The sequence below is a fragment of the Myxocyprinus asiaticus genome, chromosome 45 (genome assembly GCF_019703515.2).
Source record: "Myxocyprinus asiaticus isolate MX2 ecotype Aquarium Trade chromosome 45, UBuf_Myxa_2, whole genome shotgun sequence".
NCBI classification, from domain to species: Eukaryota; Metazoa; Chordata; class Actinopteri; order Cypriniformes; family Catostomidae; genus Myxocyprinus; species Myxocyprinus asiaticus.
Window position 1 is genome coordinate 21,120,275 of NC_059388.1, and position 17,848 is coordinate 21,138,122.

At 37.7% G+C, this 17,848-nt stretch overlaps 2 protein-coding genes across 2 annotated transcripts in view; one reads left to right on the plus strand and one right to left on the minus strand.

Moving 5' to 3' along the window:
* Positions 1 to 10,572, minus strand: part of LOC127434982 (transmembrane protein 178B) — a 106,572-nt gene extending 96,000 nt beyond the window's left edge. Inside the window, exons 1-2 of the mRNA XM_051688061.1 lie at positions 10,322 to 10,572; positions 9,087 to 9,762 (exon numbers count right to left, since the gene is read on the minus strand). Of these exons, the coding sequence (XP_051544021.1) occupies positions 9,087 to 9,468 (382 nt within the window). The 5' untranslated portion in view covers positions 9,469 to 9,762; positions 10,322 to 10,572. The remainder of the gene's footprint in view (positions 1 to 9,086; positions 9,763 to 10,321) is intronic.
* A 3,653-nt stretch (positions 10,573 to 14,225) lies between these two features.
* On the plus strand, positions 14,226 to 17,535 carry mrps33 (mitochondrial ribosomal protein S33). Its single transcript, XM_051688094.1, has 3 exons — positions 14,226 to 14,419; positions 14,720 to 14,940; positions 15,048 to 17,535. Exons 2-3 carry the CDS (start codon positions 14,726 to 14,728, stop codon positions 15,151 to 15,153), a joined length of 321 nt encoding a protein of 106 aa, XP_051544054.1. The 5' UTR covers positions 14,226 to 14,419; positions 14,720 to 14,725; the 3' UTR covers positions 15,154 to 17,535.
* Positions 17,536 to 17,848: the final 313 nt, after the last annotated feature.

Genomic DNA, 17,848 nt, shown 5'->3' on the forward strand with positions numbered 1-17,848 from the left:
ATACATCAAATGTTGCGAAAAACTGGTTTGGAAACAATTTGTCGAGAAAATTGGCATTAACGCAAAAAATGTAGTCACAGGACATCTGAACACAATTTATTCCAATCGTTAGCCTGTGTTAATCATGACGACAAGGTATAGGATCCTTGAAAGCCAGTTTATTGTACATGGTTATGGATTGATCTGAACAGCATAAAGATCCGATCACTGCAAACATGACACTTCCAGGAGTGCCAACACAAATATCTCATATCATACACATCGACAAGTGCACGGAGAACAAATTAATGGCCACTGTTTGTGATTAATGTAATCGTGGTAGCCATCTGTTTATTTATTAAAGTTGCTTTTTCACACCATTCAAAATAATAGGCGGCAGTCATGGAATTAGCCCACAATACAAAAAAAAAAAAAAAAAAAAAAAAAAAAAACATAATTTCTGTGCACAAAGATGTTTTAAATAAAAAATAAATACACAATACTAGGAGAAAAGCTTCAGTGTGCTTTTTTGAAACATGAACATACACTGTAAAAAATGATATGATCAATAAGTTCTAAGAATAAAATTCAATAAACTTATTGTTTAGCTTTTGAAAAAATACTGGCAAAATTAAATAACTTACCAAATGAAAAATGCATTAAATTAAAAAAATTAATTACCAAATAAAAAAAAAAGATATATTTTTAGACCTATATATGCCTTTTCTTTACACAAACTTAAATTAGCCGTACCCTGTTATGTAGACGAATAAAGTCGGCTGAATGACATTTTATACACTTCAATACTATAAACTATCAGAACTATTTGTCCAATGAGTTCATTTTCAGAAAATGAGCTTTTGAACCTTTTAAAACTTTTAAATTTTTTAAATCTAACCCTCTTTACCTCGGATCACATTTGCTAAGCTTCTTCAGAAAATGTAAATTGCATTATGACGCTAAAATTAATTTTAGATGATAATCAAGTTCAGTTGGTCATTAAAAGTTGTGGGACAAATATACAGGACATAATGCAGTTGTGATGGCGACGCTTTAGTTTAGATGATTGTTCAAAATAGCCTATTGAATATCAGGAATGTATCATATGTAAACCCTGATATTACACCGCATCAGTTTTTCTTTAATAGCTGTGCACACAGCATATACACATCGATGGATGATCCTTATAATAAGACTGAAAATTTCCCCCACTACTTGGTGCAGGTTGCCAGCTTGAACAGGACCGTGACGATTCGCTTTCTGGTTGGAACCGGTGGCAACCTGCGATAGGCGCAACATCAGGACCAATATTACAGTCCTATAAGAAGGGCAACTGCTCCCTTTTGATTGCAATTCCTCATCTTCTGATTGCGTTAATTTGTGAAATTAAAATGAGAGTAAGATGGGTAATTTCAATGAATTGTCTCAATACTCTCCCCATTTTACCAAAAATTCGGAGGAAAAAATTAGGGACATCGGGCAGGCGAAAGGTACACAATTAACGATAAACACACATTTCTGAATGGAAACGGCTTCAGGGCAGATTTATTTTGCGCTAAACCAAAACTTATACGACAAAGTGTTTTTTTAAGCATCACGTCCTCACGTACACCATTTTTATCGATAAAAGGCCATTTGAATGGAAACAGGCAGAAGACGGCAAATTTCGCACACATTTTTTTACGCATTTTCACTTTGTCGATAACAAAATAGCGCGAAAAGTGGATGGAAACTAGGCTTATGTAGGCAGTAAGCAACGACGCAACTTGCTAGCTTTCAGAAAAAAGCTATATTCTCTCACATTTGTTCTCTTCCTTTTATTTGCAGCATTACTATTGTTGTTGTTTTTGTTTTTTTTCTTAACCTCTCTGCTACCTCCAACCATCCTCCTCCACTTTTCTGCATGGCACACTATAATTAGGAGGAAGTATTCTGGTGGTTTTCAAAGTGATTTCCAGAAATGGTTCTAAAATTGCAGATTTATCCAGGAATTGCTTTTAAGGTCCACTAGTTGTTTTTTTCTATATTAAAAAAGTTTTAGCCCTAAATGAATGAATAGTACTTTTGATATGTTTCAAACTTTATTTAACATGGAGCTGGGCTTCCTCATTGGGACCGTTTTAGTTTGTTATAGTGATGGGTCGTTCATGAACGATTCGTTCATTTTGAACAAATCTTTTATGTGACTCAGAAGAACGAGTAGTCTCAGAGAGTGATTAGTTTATTTTGTGTTGACCACGCATGTGCATTGCACAACCTCCGTTCATTTGTTACGTGAAAACTGCATAGGCGGTGTACAGGAAACAGAAATGATTAGTTCACCTTCCAACTCTTTTGGCCCGAGTCATTCGTTCTTTTGTCACGTGACAGCCGTATACGCTATGCATTTCTCACACAGGAAACAGAAATGATTAGCTCACCTCTCGAGTCTTCTGGTCCAAGTCGTTCATTCTTTTGTCACGTGACAGCCGTATACGCAATGCATTGCTCACACAGGAAACAGAAATGATTAGTTCACCTCTCGAGTCATCTGGTCCGAGTCGTTCATTCTTTTGTCACATGACAGCCGTATAGGCTATACAGCTGTCATGTGACAAAAGAATGAACGACTTGGACAAGAAGATTCCAGAGGTGAACTAATCATTTCTATTTCTCATTATTTGTCCTTGGTTGCATTATCAGTTTTTCCTTATTGGGACTATAATCAAAGTTTGCGTAAACAGACATGTTGGGGGGGATTTGGCTGTTGAAAATGTAACATTTTAATTTAATTCTGCTCAAATGAACGAAATGAACGAAATCACTTGAATAAAGATTCATTCATTTTGCTGAACGAGACTCAAAGATTCAAGTCAATAAAATGATCCTATCTTCCCATCACTAATTTGGTAAGCCCACATCCACCTTTTTCGTGAATGCGGAAGTTTTCCATGATTCACCTGTTTTCAATTTCCGGTCTCCAGTGTTTCCACTAGCATCCACCTATATTTTTAGCAGGTTAATGGGATGTTTAAAGTATTACATTTGTAAAAATTGTCAAAAACATGTAGCTCTATAGTGCCTATATTTCACAAAGCTGAGCATATTTTTCTGAGCATCTAAAATTGTGTTCCAGCTGATGCAATATTTAGATATAGACTTGAAATTCCAAGATATTTTCCCCATGCCATAGAATTCCAATGTAAGAACTAATCTCAGAAAATCTTTCCATACTCTTTTGGCTTGTAAAGTCCTGTCTCTAAATTCCTTGTAATGAAAATCATATTTTCTTATTTCAGCAAGGTGATAATTTTGTCATCATAACCATATCAATCATTCTAAATATGTATTTTAGAATACACTGCCCAGATTTTCCAGACAATTGTTCAAGGAGTGTTACAAATTAGCTTTTAGGGCCATTACACAATAATTAGCACCATTGCTAGATATCAGCTCAGTCTTAGTCTATATTTTATTAAACAGTAATAATATATATATATATATATATATATATATATATATATATATATATATATATAAAAGGAAAATAAATTTAGTATACTTATGAGTGCGCCAATTTTATGACAGTCTCGATTACTCATTAGTGCCCATACTCCATGCAAACTTCCAGGAAACTCACATCTATTAAATCCACTGAAGAACCACATGAGATCTCCTCAGTCCTGAGAGCTGTCGTGGTGTGATAAAAATGTCAATATGTGCCAATATTGTAGCAAATTATCATATTAGCATAATTTCAAAAAGTAGGGGAGAGGGGATATAACTCAAGCTGTTATCAAGCAGGTGCTTATTTTAAATCCATCATATCTGAAATGCAAAACTGGATATCTTATTCTAAGCGAGACACTCTTTAAGGCCAAATCATAATTAAAGGTTGTGGGCTAAGTCACATTTTGTATTGTGGATATTTGTAAAAAGCCAAAAGAAAAAAGGTAAAGTGAGGTTTCTGGTTGAAACCAACAGAGCAGTTTTGAAAGCACCACAGTGTTGATTCTTTTCGTGGGAGTCAATCCACAAATGGCTTACTTCAAGTTTTCTCTGCATATTGAGCTGGGGTAGGAGAAAGTATTTTAACATCAATAAAATTACATACTTCCCCATTAATAACAATTCCTCTAAGTGTCTTAAATGCCTACTGGCCATAAAAACCACTGAATACTTTTCCCTTTCACTGAACTATATTGAAAGTCACACCCAATTTCTGTGATCTAATATGCCTTGGAATAAAATCATTGTCAGAGGATATTCAAAGCAATAAAAGCTGCATTGCACAGGGTATTACTTGTTCCTAGGAGATGTACTCAGCATCCCACCTCAACACCTGTCTATTTGATTAGTGCCAGCGCCCGAGTCCCAGTGGGACTTACTTCTTGAACCGTGAAGGCGTGGCATCTTCCTTTCATGGCATGCAATTTAAACACTGAAAACAAGGAAGCCATATCCTTTGAGAACCAGAGCATAATCCTGTACTTCACTGTAGCCTGCTAACTACATCTGTTGTGGTTTCTGTGTGTGTGTGTGTGTGTGTGTGTGTGTGTGTGTGTGTGTGTGTGTGTGTGTGTGTGTGTGTGTGTGTGTGTGTGTGTGTCTCTTTCACTGTCCATCTCTATGCTCTCTCTTTCTCTCAATCTCATCCCCAGTGTCACGATAATGTCCTAGAATTAGTTTTGCATGTATAAATGGTGAGAGGTTGACTGTCTTACTCTCAGTTGTCTCCTCTCAGTGATTGTGTCCATGGCCTAAAATGTCTTCATCATCCCTGATGGGTGTCCCGCTGGGAGGCAGGGACAGATGGTGGACAATGAGATGGGTTGGCTCTTTCTGCTTGATCTCACTCTCATACACTTTCTCAGTTTTCCACAAACTCCAGATGCCACAATATCTCGCATCATTTCCTATGTCTGGTCACCCTTTCCATTACACATGTCAGATATTTTTCTTTTTACAAACTAGTAACATAATTCATTTCCTCCAGGCTGCTTTATGTTATTACAGTTAGTTATAAGACTGATACATCGACCAGCAAGTCTGGTTGGCCAATTAACAAACTCCCAAAGAGGTTCCAAATTCTAACAACAACCTCGTTAACATTCATAAACAAATCTAATAATAAATACACTTACTGAGCACTTTATTAGGGACACCTGTACACCTACTTATTCATGTGATTCAGCCAATCGTGTGGCAGCAGTGCAATGCATAAAATCATGCAGATACGGGCCAGTGCTTCTGTTAATGTTTACATCAACCATGAGAATGGGGGAAAAATGTGATCTCAGTGATTTCTACCGTGGCATGATTGTTGGTGCCAGATGGGCTGGTTTGAGTATTTCTGTAACTGCTGATCTCCTGGGATTTTCACCCACAACAGTCTCTAGAGTTTACTCAGAATCGTGCCAAAAACAAAAAACAACCAGTTCTGCGGACGGAAACGCCTTATTGATGAGAGAGGTAAACGAAGAATGGTCAGACTGGCTCAAGCTGACACAAAGGCTACAGTAACTCAGATAATCACTCTGTACAATTGTAATGAGCAGAATATCATCTCAGAATGCAAAACACATCAAACCTTGAGGCAAATGGGCTACAACAGCAGAAGACCACATGTTCCTAATAAAGTGCTCATTGAGTGTATTTTCTGTTTTCAAATATTTTGAGTGACTTTTGTGCAAATATTGTAAACATTTAATTTTAGCAATTTTATGTACAACTTATTTACCATTGTAACAAGTTTCACAGCATGGGCAAGGAGGAGGCAGGTACCGGCTGAACAGCAATGTAAACTTTAATGACAGAACATAACTCAAACAAAACAAAGACACACACACACACACACAATACGTGCATCTCTCTCTCTCTCTCTCTCTCTCTCTCTCTCTCTCTCTCTCTCTCTCTCTCTCTCTCTCTCTCTCTCTCTCTCTCTCTCTCTCTCTCTCTCTCTCTCTCTCTCTCTCTTGAACTGGCGTCCCGGCCCCTCCTTATCTCTCTCCCACTGATTAGACAACTCAGCGCCAGGCGTGCCTCATCACGGCCCGGCCACACCCTCCGCCTCGTGACAACCATCATTAAATTGTATTATTTATTACATTTTGGAATTATGTCAGCCACTCTACACTGTACACATTGGTATCAGCATTGGCCATAAAACCTATATCAGTCAACCACTAGTTATATTGAAAAATCTTCAAGAACATATATGCCTTTAAAACAAATACATTATCAAGGTGTGAATGAACAAGAAGGGGGTGCTAATAAATTGTTAAAGGAATAGTTCACTATACCTACCCTTATGCTGTCTCGAACTCGTATAACTTTCAAGCTCCAATGTTGAGATTTATAGGGAGTAAGGAGTTACATTTTGGTCTATTTCTCACCCAAAACTGATTGTATTGCTTCATAAGACAATTGATTAAACCACTCAAGATATATGGATTACTTTTATGCTGCCTTTATGTCCTATTAGATCTTAAAAGTTTTGGACCCCATTGACTTGCACTGATAAAAAAAAAAACAAAAAAAAAAAAACATCCAAATATTATTAATTTGTGTTCCGCAGAAGAAAGTAATCATACGAGTCTGAGATGGCATAAGGTGAGTAAACGATGAGAAAATTCTCATTTTTGGGTTAACTGTTCCTTTAATATTAGTTTAATATTCATTTTCTCCCTTCTTTTCTGTGTATAACTTTCCCTTCCATAATTTTTGACCCTGTGCACTAATGTTCTGCTCTTTCATACATCATTCTATTCCCTTCTTTCTCCCAAGAGAGGATACTGGGAAAAGACTTCCTCTAAGAGACAGCAATGAGCATGAGCACAGTCAGCACATTTCATAAAACCATGTGCCTGCAACCCAAATAATGATGTGAATAATATAAAAGATACATACCATTCACACTTTTATTTCTAAACATGCATGGCTATTGACTAATACTTACCAAACATAGAAAGCAAGCTGTTTATCTGTGCTATATGCATTTTGCAAATATACAAACATTAGCAGTCAACTAATGAACAACTATTCTTTATATATCACCACCACACAAGAAAGCAACAGTACTACTTTTATTATGCTCCCACTTCACCCAAGGTGAAAGGCAGATATGGTGTAGAATAACACTGCACTGTTCTATCAATGCAACACCACCAGCCCAAATGAACACGAAGGATGTAGCTGGCAGTTGCCCCAGAGAGTGGATGCGCTTTCGCTGATGAGGCAATACACAATGCACACAGTCTTGTAACACACAGCACTACAGAAGCACCTCTTCACCACAAAATCCCTGTTACATAATCTGACACCAGTTCTGGTGGAGGTTACAAAATTCAAACATCCAGAATTTAGCTTTTTTCTAATTTAGAGGCCATTTGTGCTGCTGCCTTACACATTTTGCACACAGAGGTTACCATGTAACAGGAGTGTATGCAATCCTCCGCTAATCTGAATCAATTGTTTGTTGTTCCCTGACTAAAAGTGAATAAACACAGGCTATGATGTTTGGGCTAGCACAGCTTTATACTCAAAATCTGTTTATAGCCTTGTGTGTACTGTGCAACTATTAATATATTCATCAGATATGCCTCTAAGCAATGAGGAGTAAACTAACCTAGTTTGGTGGAAGATAACAAGGCCCAGAGTGTGAGACTAGCCATAAGGCTTTGCACCTTTATATACAAGTGACTCGTCAGTCCTGCTAACAGATGAGCTCAGTGGGCTCTTAATTTTTTTATCATCTCTGTTTTATTGCCCATTTATGTCAGTACACATGCACGAGGCAATAATGTTGAGCGCGAGCCTACAGTTGTAAGGACTGACGTCAGTTTGTGTATAAAAACCTTTCAGTGTTTTTCATGATACTGCAATGCTAAACAGATTTCCATAATACTTCTTAGCATTGGCAGTGCGGGGTAGATTACTTCTGAATTGCAATCTGGTACTGATTACAAATTACATGACCAAAACTCCACCCAACCCTCCCCCGGTCGAACGGAATTTTGGTGCCACTACAGACTGATCACAGTGCCCTACCCACCCCCATGAAAAAATCCTGGCACCGCACCTGCTGTAAGCCCTAAAGGCTTACTCTACGCAAGTATGTGAACACAGATGCGAGTGTTTCGCCACCACATTGCAAACGCATTGTCGGGTTGAACATGCTTAATGTGCATTCTTGCTTTACTGAGGCAGTAACCAATCTCAGTACTCAAGGGGGCGATAGAGTTACCTTCAAACGTCTGTGCAATTAAACTGGATGTGTTATTATTCAGGTAATATGCTATAAATATACTGACTTCAAGATACAACAGTTTGAAGAGCAATATTCTCTTCAAGCTGTTGCTCCACCCTTACAGTAGCTGAGTTGAAAGAGAAAACTCACCATAGAAGTGGACAGTTCACACTAATCTCGCTATAGCGCCCCTGGCGGCAATGTTGTGAATGCAACGCATAGTTGCGTTAAGTTAGGAATTGCGGTCTGACACATTTCAGAATGCAACGACAGTTGAAATCGAGCTTGCATTGCAAGATGTGTCTGCATTCACGTACTTGCGTAGAGTATGTTTCAGCCCTAAAATTACAGTAAAAATTACAATTTAAAAAACATTACAGCTCAAATAATACACAAGTTTTAACAGAAGACTTAATGTAAGTGCTTTTATAAATTATAAGCTTCACATGTCTCACTGTAACCTCGATTTTTGCTTGATTCTTGAGGGACAAGTCGAAAAATAAATTTTTGTGGTAATCAACATTATGCCACAAATGTTGTTGATTGAGCTTAACTTGATTTGAACCAGAATATTCCTTTAATACACTTCCGTGCTGAAAAAACAGCCAAAAACAGCCTAAACTGGTTGGTTGGTTTTAGATGGTCACCCATCCTGGTCATTTAGCTGGTTTTAGAGGGGTGTGTGTTTTGTTTTTGTTTTTTTGTTTTTTTTTTCATCAAAACATGCAAGTAATCCAAAAGTAACCAAGATTTCGTTACTGGTTACAATTTCTGTCGTGCTATTTGTATTCATTAGGGTACCAGATTACATTTAAGTAGCTAACCAACCCAACACTGGGCATTTTTGACAGACACCATAATAAGCAGATGTGTCCCCTACCTTTGCGAATGAGGTCCTCGATATCTTGATCAAATCCCAGGCGATGGCATCTGCTCCACAGCCCCATGTTGGTGGAGTTATACTGCCTGCTGCACTCATCGGCGGCGCTCATGGCGAACAGCTGCCGTCTGTTCCGCGCCAGCAGCAGCTTCTCCTCCCAGCGGTCTAGGCGCGAGCGGCTCGCGCGCAGAGGGAGGCTATTGTTGGGGATGTAAATAAAGCCCGGGTCCTTCCGGCGACTGGAGAAACTTCGGCACCGCTCTCGGTACCTTCGCGCGTCCGTCTCGTACCAGTGGTCGGAGCAGATAGCCACGGCCAACATCCCGAGAGCGCAGAGGGAGAGAGACAGACCGGCGTAGAGCAGCAACTTCCCGGCAGCCATGCTCGCGTGCGCTCAGAGCCGCATCAGCACCACAACAGCTCGGACAGCTCCTGGACGTGCATCCGCATCCCACCGGACACGCGGGCAGAGAGAATGAATTTCAGGCGGTGCAGAGGAATTCGTTTGAATTTGAGAGCTCGAGGTGAAGCCACTATGTGCTTATTTGACCAAAGAAAATATAAAGAAGCCTTATTTAACTCGCAACTCAATGCCCATCCGTAGCGCTTCCCATGTAATACGAGTGAATGAATCGTATTGCATTCAGTCCAGATATCTTCGCTCACCGGAACCAAGCTTTACAAAAGAAGACAGAGAGGGGGAAAAATGTCAAACATCAAACGTTTCATTTAAATCTGATATAAAAGCCTAGCCAGCCGCTTCAGTCGAAACCGTGCTACGAAATAGCCCAATCGCACCATGGCGTCACCCTAAAGGCTTAAAGGCATCTATCCAATTTAAAGGGACATGTTTGGTTTAGACATCTGCCCAGCCACCACTCCCTATCACATTTACCTGACAGACTCTATATCCATAACATAGAAATGTACAATAGTTTATTTTCTCATGCATCCTCTAGATTGTGTAGGCTGCATTTAAAAGATCATTAATCACATTGCTGACATTGTTTAGGAAAACATTTAACGGGATGACTCGAGAAAAATTCAATTCTAATAAACCGCTATTCACGTCGAATTTAAAGTAATTAAGACTGAAGCTGTTCTCATTGCTCTCGGAGATCATTCCTGTAAATGAATGTTTCAGAACAGCTATATGCTCTTATTGCATCCAGTGCTCGGAAATCTATGGGTCGACATTTATAGAACCGATAAAGAAAATTAAATTGTGCACTTACCCCAATTAAAGCTGGGGAGGCATGTCCACTCCACTGCAATAAAAGCATCCCCAGCCCATGTTACGTTTGCAGTCACTGAAGCCTATACGTTATACAGGATGCGCTGCCAAAAAAAAAAAAAAAAAAGGTCTGCGTTATCAAACGGTTCAACGACTCAGCATCTCATAAGCATGATGAACAGATGAGTGTGTGGACATTAGAACATTTGGCAGATGGTGCATCCTCCTCGAACATCCTCTGTGCATGTTGCTTCTGTCTGGGAAAAACAGTGGTGATGTCATGCTGTCAATATGAGATGATCATTGTTTATTAAAGCGCCTTCTTAAAGGAGTCGTACTACAGCTATTGGCTCGATGTCCAACTGTAACTGGAGTTGCTTTGTTGTCAATGCTCTCTTAGATTCACACATATTCAAATATACTTGTGTGTTCCGTCAATAAATAACTAAAGTCTGCCATAGGAGCTTTCATTTTACTATTCTACATCAAAACAGATGCTTCCTCTCATATAAAGTTTGGTTATTTGAAACTACTACACACTGTCCAGAGACAGCAGCAGTCAGGTATATTGCTGAATAATGAATGAGAGAGATGGCCATCTGTGTGAGCGCAGTCTGTGAGGCCATTATAAATGTTTTCATTATTATTGGGTGGCTGAGTGTAGGGGCTCTCCTCTTTCCCTTCACCTATTAGTGTGCAGTTTTGGGTGTAATCTGATTACAAAGTCAAAAAGTAGTGTAATGCACTACATTATAATTTCTCATATTACAGTTACTGACTTTGAAATTAAGGTAATTACTTTTAAAGAGATAGTTCACCCCAAAATGAAAATCCTCTCTCATCATTTACTCACTCTCATGCCATCCCAGATGTGTATGACTTTACTTTTTTTACTATCAGTCTCCACTTTCACATTCTTCTTCTTTTGTTTTTGGTGATTCGCATTCTTCTTTGTGCATATCGCCACCTTCTGGGCAGGGAGGAGAATTTATAGTAAAAAAAAAGATTGTATTGATATTTTTCTGATTCACAGCTATCATATTGCTTCTGAAGACATGGATTTAACCTCTGGAGTGTTATGGATTATCTTATGCTGCCTTTATGCTTTTTTTTTTTTTTTTTTTGGAGCTTAAACATTTTGGTACCCAAAAACATGCATTGTATGGACCTACAGAGCTGAAATATTCTGCTAAAAATCTTAATTCAGCAGAAGAAAGTTATACACATCTGGGATGACATGATGGTGAGTAAATGATGAGAGCATTTTCATTTTTGGCTGTACTATCCCTTTAAGTACATTACTTGGGTTACACATATTTCTAAAATAATATGTATGTAGAATGCATTCAAAACACTAATTATGTCCATATGTACGTCTGTTTGCATTTCAGCGAGAGCTGGAGAATCACTAATGAGTCATTGTAAGGAAGAAATTAGTGGTACTGAGTGTATGACTTGTGTATGTCAATGGACAAAGACAAAATATTGACATTACTTAAAATTTGTTGAGCAGAAAAACAAAAACTTTTCTGTGAGAAGTGTTTAAGAAAGTAATTATGGTCCCACTTTAAATAAGGTGTCTTTAACCATTTACTAACATTTCAATACATATAATACAATGTATTTTTTGTGCAACTACATTTTGTTCTGCAAAATTCTGAAGATTCACATTTGTTGCTAGAGGTACGGGTAGGATTAGGGGTAGGGTTTAGATTAAGGTTAAGGTTAATGTTTTGGGTAAGGGTTGGGGCAGGGGTAAGGTAAACAGTGTAACTACAAATTTAATTACGTGCAGGTAAGTACGTACAATGCAACGACACTTGTGTACATAATAAGTACATTGCATCAAATGCTTAAGTGAATGGCAGTTAAAGACACCTAATATAAACTGTGTCTGTAATTATTAATATGATTCATTAATATGACCTTTTCAATGAAGATGAAACAGGTAGTAGGGGGGGAGGACTGGGAATGTTATGTATTAATGTATTCACCACAACAATACTGATGGAAAAATGCAGTTTAATTATAGTGAAAAGTCAGTACATAAATGTGTTATGAGCTTGTTAAGCTACACCAAGGTGCTCCATCCAACTGTCTACAAAAGCTGGTATACTTTACATATTACATACGCATGTTCTTGCTTAGTACAGGTTTTCTTACAAACAAAAAAAAAGCATATAACATATAAGACACAATGTTATGACACAACATTACAAAACAAATATATTTGAAACACAAAATATGTGCATTAATGCAGTTAAAAGGCAGTCATTATCTGAAACAATGCCTGGTATGTTACCAGGTATTTTGAGAACAACAATACGTGGAAACCTATATTACCTGCATGGATCTTCTCAAGCACTAAAATTTCAAATTTTAGGTCATGTCACATGCAAGAGAATATGCAACTTTTTAAAGGCTAAGAGATTTAATGTGACATGATTTGCAAAATAAGTCGGAAAGCTGTATAATATGGGCCTTGATGCCTTGAATTGACTTTTATTAGAGCTACATCTTCCAAGATGCATTTTCTGTATTCTCTCAGACTGTAATTGTCTTTAGGACAGTGTGAATGACAGCTTGACAGCTAAATGTAAATTACATTTTAAGGGAGGCAAAGTTTGTTTAGAACTCATTTGCAGCCAATAGTGAAAACTGAACAATGTAATCTAAAAATGCAGCTGATGCACAAGGCAATTTGTCTTGTGCTATTTGAGGGTGTGTTATCTTCTTGTTCCTTTATTTTGTCCCCAGAATTGTGTTAATAGATACATCCTCTGGAAGGAAAGGAAAAACGTGATTGTCATGCTAATCCAGTGAGCTGTCCATCAGTTAATTTAACTGTGTTTCTGCAGCTTTCTTTTTTACTTTTCTTTAATGCAGGTATCGCCATCCAGTGGACAAAGATTTTACTGCAAATCTTGTAAACATCACACAGCCCTAATAATCGTGATTATTTCTATATACACTGCTTATATATCAGTGGACAGAACTCTCATCTTGGAAACTATTTCTATACGGAAAAGACTTGTACAGTTTCCAGTAATGTTCATAACATTTTCAAGACGCTACGATGCAATGAATTACACTTATATAATCCCAGTAACAAGTTGATTTAAACCAAATAAACCATACAATTTTATCTATTCCATAATACTGTTTAAGTCACGAATCAAATGATGACTGGACAAAAGCGCAGCTATCTTGAAAAGAATGACCAGAATCAGAGATTATTTTATACTTCAGTATCAACCTGAGTCTTCTAAGCCACTCGTGAACAGCGTTCGGAGTGTTACGACAGTAAATCACCGTTTGCGGATACCATACAAATGAAAGGGATTAGCCGTAAACTGACACTAACCTGTCGCAAAATTGTCCGTTACTTATCTTATAAAACAGGTATTTTATCGTAGTAATCTCCACACACAGTTCACAACAAAAGGATTGTTTAGTATAAAACATGTTGAAGATGAGCCGACAGGCGGTCAGTCTATGAAGTGATGAGCTGTTTTCTCACAAAATCAGTTAATTCAGTGTAGTGACGCGTTTTCTCCATAGACATCCATTCAAAAAGAACTGCATCTGGTCTCCTCGCCAGTGTACCACTACGTTGGCTTTTTATTTTTTATTTTTTTGCTAACCTTATTTGTCGAGAGGGGCTTGTACAGAATTACTATCTCTGGCCAGGTCCTTAAAGCAGTAGTCTTTTCAAATAAAAAAGACATACGCAATACCGATCAATATAATTATAATCGATAACCCTCGTCTTTAAATATAAAATATATCACCTTGGAAAACGGGAAGACTCTGTACCACGAAGTTAGGGGAAATAATAAACCATATTTTTTACTATTATATCAAGGACCCGAGAGGATCCAAGAGGAAGCGCTTGGCCGATCTGCGCATGCGCATTCTTTCACGTTCTCCAATGTGTTTTTGAGCTTTTCAAGGTTGTACGGGTAGCTAATCAAACGCCTAACTGAAGATTCTGTGTTTGTTTTATAGATATTGATTGATATCTATGCAAATGTCTGTATTAGACATTTAATCCGTGTTTTTCTGACCGCAGGTGCTTATTTGGGGATTTTAGTAAAGGGTAAGCTATTTTGTCTCACGTACAATAATTCACTTATTTGTTAGTCTACAAAGCATGCATGTTTATCGCCTGCAGACTTAGTATTTAGTAAAATATTACTTAAGCTAAAATGCACACTTGCATTTCAAAGACGAAGAATAACAATTTTGTTCTTGTCTTACTTTAGATAGCTGTCAAATTCTAGGTCTAGAGATATAATTATATATATATATATATATATATATATATATATATGAATTGAATGCAAATGAATGTATAAGGTGTTTAACTAATGCTTAACAAGTGTGCACACTCTACTAGGTGAAGATGGCCAACTTGTCTAACTATGCCCTGCGCATGGCTCGCCTGAGTGCCCGAATCTTTGGAGATGTGGCTCGTCACACAGACCCCAAGTCCATGAAAGTGGTAGAACTTTTTAAAGAACCCCCCATGGCTCAAAAAAAAGAAGTGTATGATTGGTACCCCCCACACAAGATCTACTATTCCATGACACAGAAGCTCAGATACATGGGACTCTTCAGGTAGGCTGTGGCACGAAATTATAGTACACCTTACGAGCTTGTTTTCTGTTTAGTCACTTTGTTTTTGTGGAATATACTGATATATTTTAGTTTTGGTAATGTTGTAGAGATGAGCACCAGGATTTCAAGGAGGAAATGAGGCGCTTGAGAAAACTGAGAGGAAAAGGAAAACCAAAGAAGGGAGAAGGGAAGAGAGCCACAAAGAAGAAGTAGACCAGAACATTTCCGTGTTGGGGAGCACTTACTGAGCAGACACTTGAAATCTGATGGAGAGACTCTGTATGTGAACTATAAACCTGCATTGACAACAGGACATTCTTTGTTACTGTGGTGACACTGTATTGGCAGACCTGGACTCACTTGATGTCAGAGATTACATTTTTTTTTTTTTCAATTCTGGATCTTAAACTTAATTTATACTGCAATACTTTAGTGTTTAAAAATGTTAACGTTTCTTTTCATCGTGCCATTCTTCTGCAAGTTGTGTTCGCCACTGTAGTATTGATAAATCTTGGGACGTCCTCAGATTTACCTCATCAGCAGTCTGTTATCCTAAAATGACACTGATCAAATTCAGAAAGAATTAAGTGTGCAAGGATCCATAAACGCTTAGAGCACAAAACTATTATGGCAATAGGTTGTTTATTTGGTGCTTTTTGTCAAAATTACATTATACATTGTATAAGGGTTTGAAAGGATATACTGCTACAATATATATATTACTGAATAGAATATTCATTGGTTCCCACTGTTAAATTAGTGCACACAAATTGATAGTGTAATTTGTTTTTACAAACTGTGGGATGAGTATAATTGTTTCCAGTGGTGATCGACAGCATGTCACAGTGTTTAACTTAACCATGAACACTTACATATCAGTTTCATACATTTTAAACATGACTGACTGACTTAATAAATAGACAGGTATATTCTTAGAATATGATTTGTGCCACAACTTATTTGGGGCACTATTTCATACTACTTATTTCAGTGCTTAATGTCCATATTTTCTCCTGTAAAACCTTGATTCTCATGACTAATGCAGCGTTCTAGGTAGCTCTCTCTCCAGTCATTATATAAAGCTTTAGCTCAGAATGAGTTGAAGCCTCTGGGATCCTCCAGATGTGTATAATGACTGACATGCTCATCTAAAACCAATACTGTGGATGTCTGGACTAGTTTCCTGTGAAGTAAATAAATAAAATAAATTGGAGAGAGGTGGCTATAAATCCTCTGTAACATTTACTGTAAAGTAACCAGAGATAATGAATCTGAAGGGATGTCTTCTGCCTCTGCCTGTATGGTGGGTCGCAGAAACACACACTCAATCCTGCATTTTAAATGCCACCTTTTGAAATAATTTACAAAATAAGCAAAGTTATTTCAGCTAAATTAATAGGTAATAATGAGCAAGAAAAACAACCCCATGGACAAATTTAAAAAGGAGTACTAAAATTGAAGACCCTTGAAAACACTGCTGCAATAAACAAACTCAGCGGTTCAAATAATATGCTTTTGCCAAGCTCAGGGAATAAACTCTCACCTTTCATCCCTAAAAGTCTTGGTTTAAATTTGACAATTTATTTTATTTTTATTTATTTTTTTTTTCATCATCTGTAATGAAAAATCCCCCCTTAAAAAACAGAAAAAACACTCCAACCTCTGTAGCTTATGTGATCAACTTTAACCCTTTATTCCTGAAAGTCTAGGTTCAAATCTAGTAATTTTTAAGTTTCTTTCGTCAAAGCACACACTTCAAAAACACTGTAAAACACTTCAGCTTTTGTGGCTCAGGAGATAAATGCTCGCCTTTCATCCCTGAAAGTCTTGGTATGAATCTAACAATTGCAAGGATGCGCCTCATTCAATTTAAGATTCTGCATCGTTTTTTTGGACTCCCTCTAGATTGCATAGGCTTGGTCTTAAAGATACACCCACCTGTTGGCGATGCCAGTCAAAGGATGGGAACATAGCCCATGTTTTTTGGTATTGTATTAAGATTCAAGAGTTATGGTCGAGGGTTCAGAGTTATGTCTGTGAGATCCTGAGCACTCAGATTTCATTCTGCCCCAGACTTTGTATTTTGGGTGATGGGGTGGGGGTTAACTTAGGGAATACACACATTAAAAACTGGGTCATTAAAAACTGGGTCCTTACCAGTGTGATGATCGGCAGGAAAATGATCCTTGAGTGGTGCACCGAATTGGGCAGAGTGGTGGCCTTTGAAAAGATGTCGCATAGACGGCTGGGCAGCTTGGGTGCCTTTGAGAAGAAGTGGGGCACTTATTTGGCTTTCTTGGAGGATTGCCAGGGAGGAACAGTGGAGAGAGACAGTATAAATGGTGTGTATGTAATTAATTGATGTGTATAACCCTTTTTCTTTTTTGTTGGGCAAATGTTTTTATGTCTCAGTATTTTCTATGGACTGTCTGCTTGTATGTGTGTCTGTTATTATTCGTTGTCTGACCACTGGGATGTGTGTTGGGGGGAGGGGAGAATATTTGTTGAAAGTTGATTCCGTGTTTTCATGTGCTGTTTGTGTTGATTTGTGTGTGGAATCAATAAAAATTGTTAATGACAAAAAAAAACAAAAAAAACATCTGCCTCAAATACACACTGCAAAACATGCCAAACTGAGTGGCTCAGGGGATAAAAGCTCACCATTTGGCCCAGTAAATCTTGATCTGAAGCTGATGATTTTTAGCAGGTAAACTTTAACCCTTTATTCCTGAAAGTTTAGGTTCAAATCTGGCAATTTTTATGTTTCTTTCATCAAATGTGAAAAAGCACACTCATCAAAAACACACTGCAAAATGTGCCTGGCTCAGTGGATAAACATTTGCCTTTCGTCCCTGAAAATCTAGGTTTGAATCTATTAATTTTTAAGTTTCTTTTGTCAAGTTGTCCA

Coding starts and splice junctions, on each gene's coding strand:
- mrps33 (XM_051688094.1), top strand. CDS start 14,726: ATGGCCAACTTGTCTAACTATGCCCTGCGCATGGCTCGCCTGAGTGCC. Junction 14,941..15,047: donor AGATACATGGGACTCTTCAG/GTAGGCTGTGGC, acceptor GTAATGTTGTAG/AGATGAGCACCAGGATTTCA.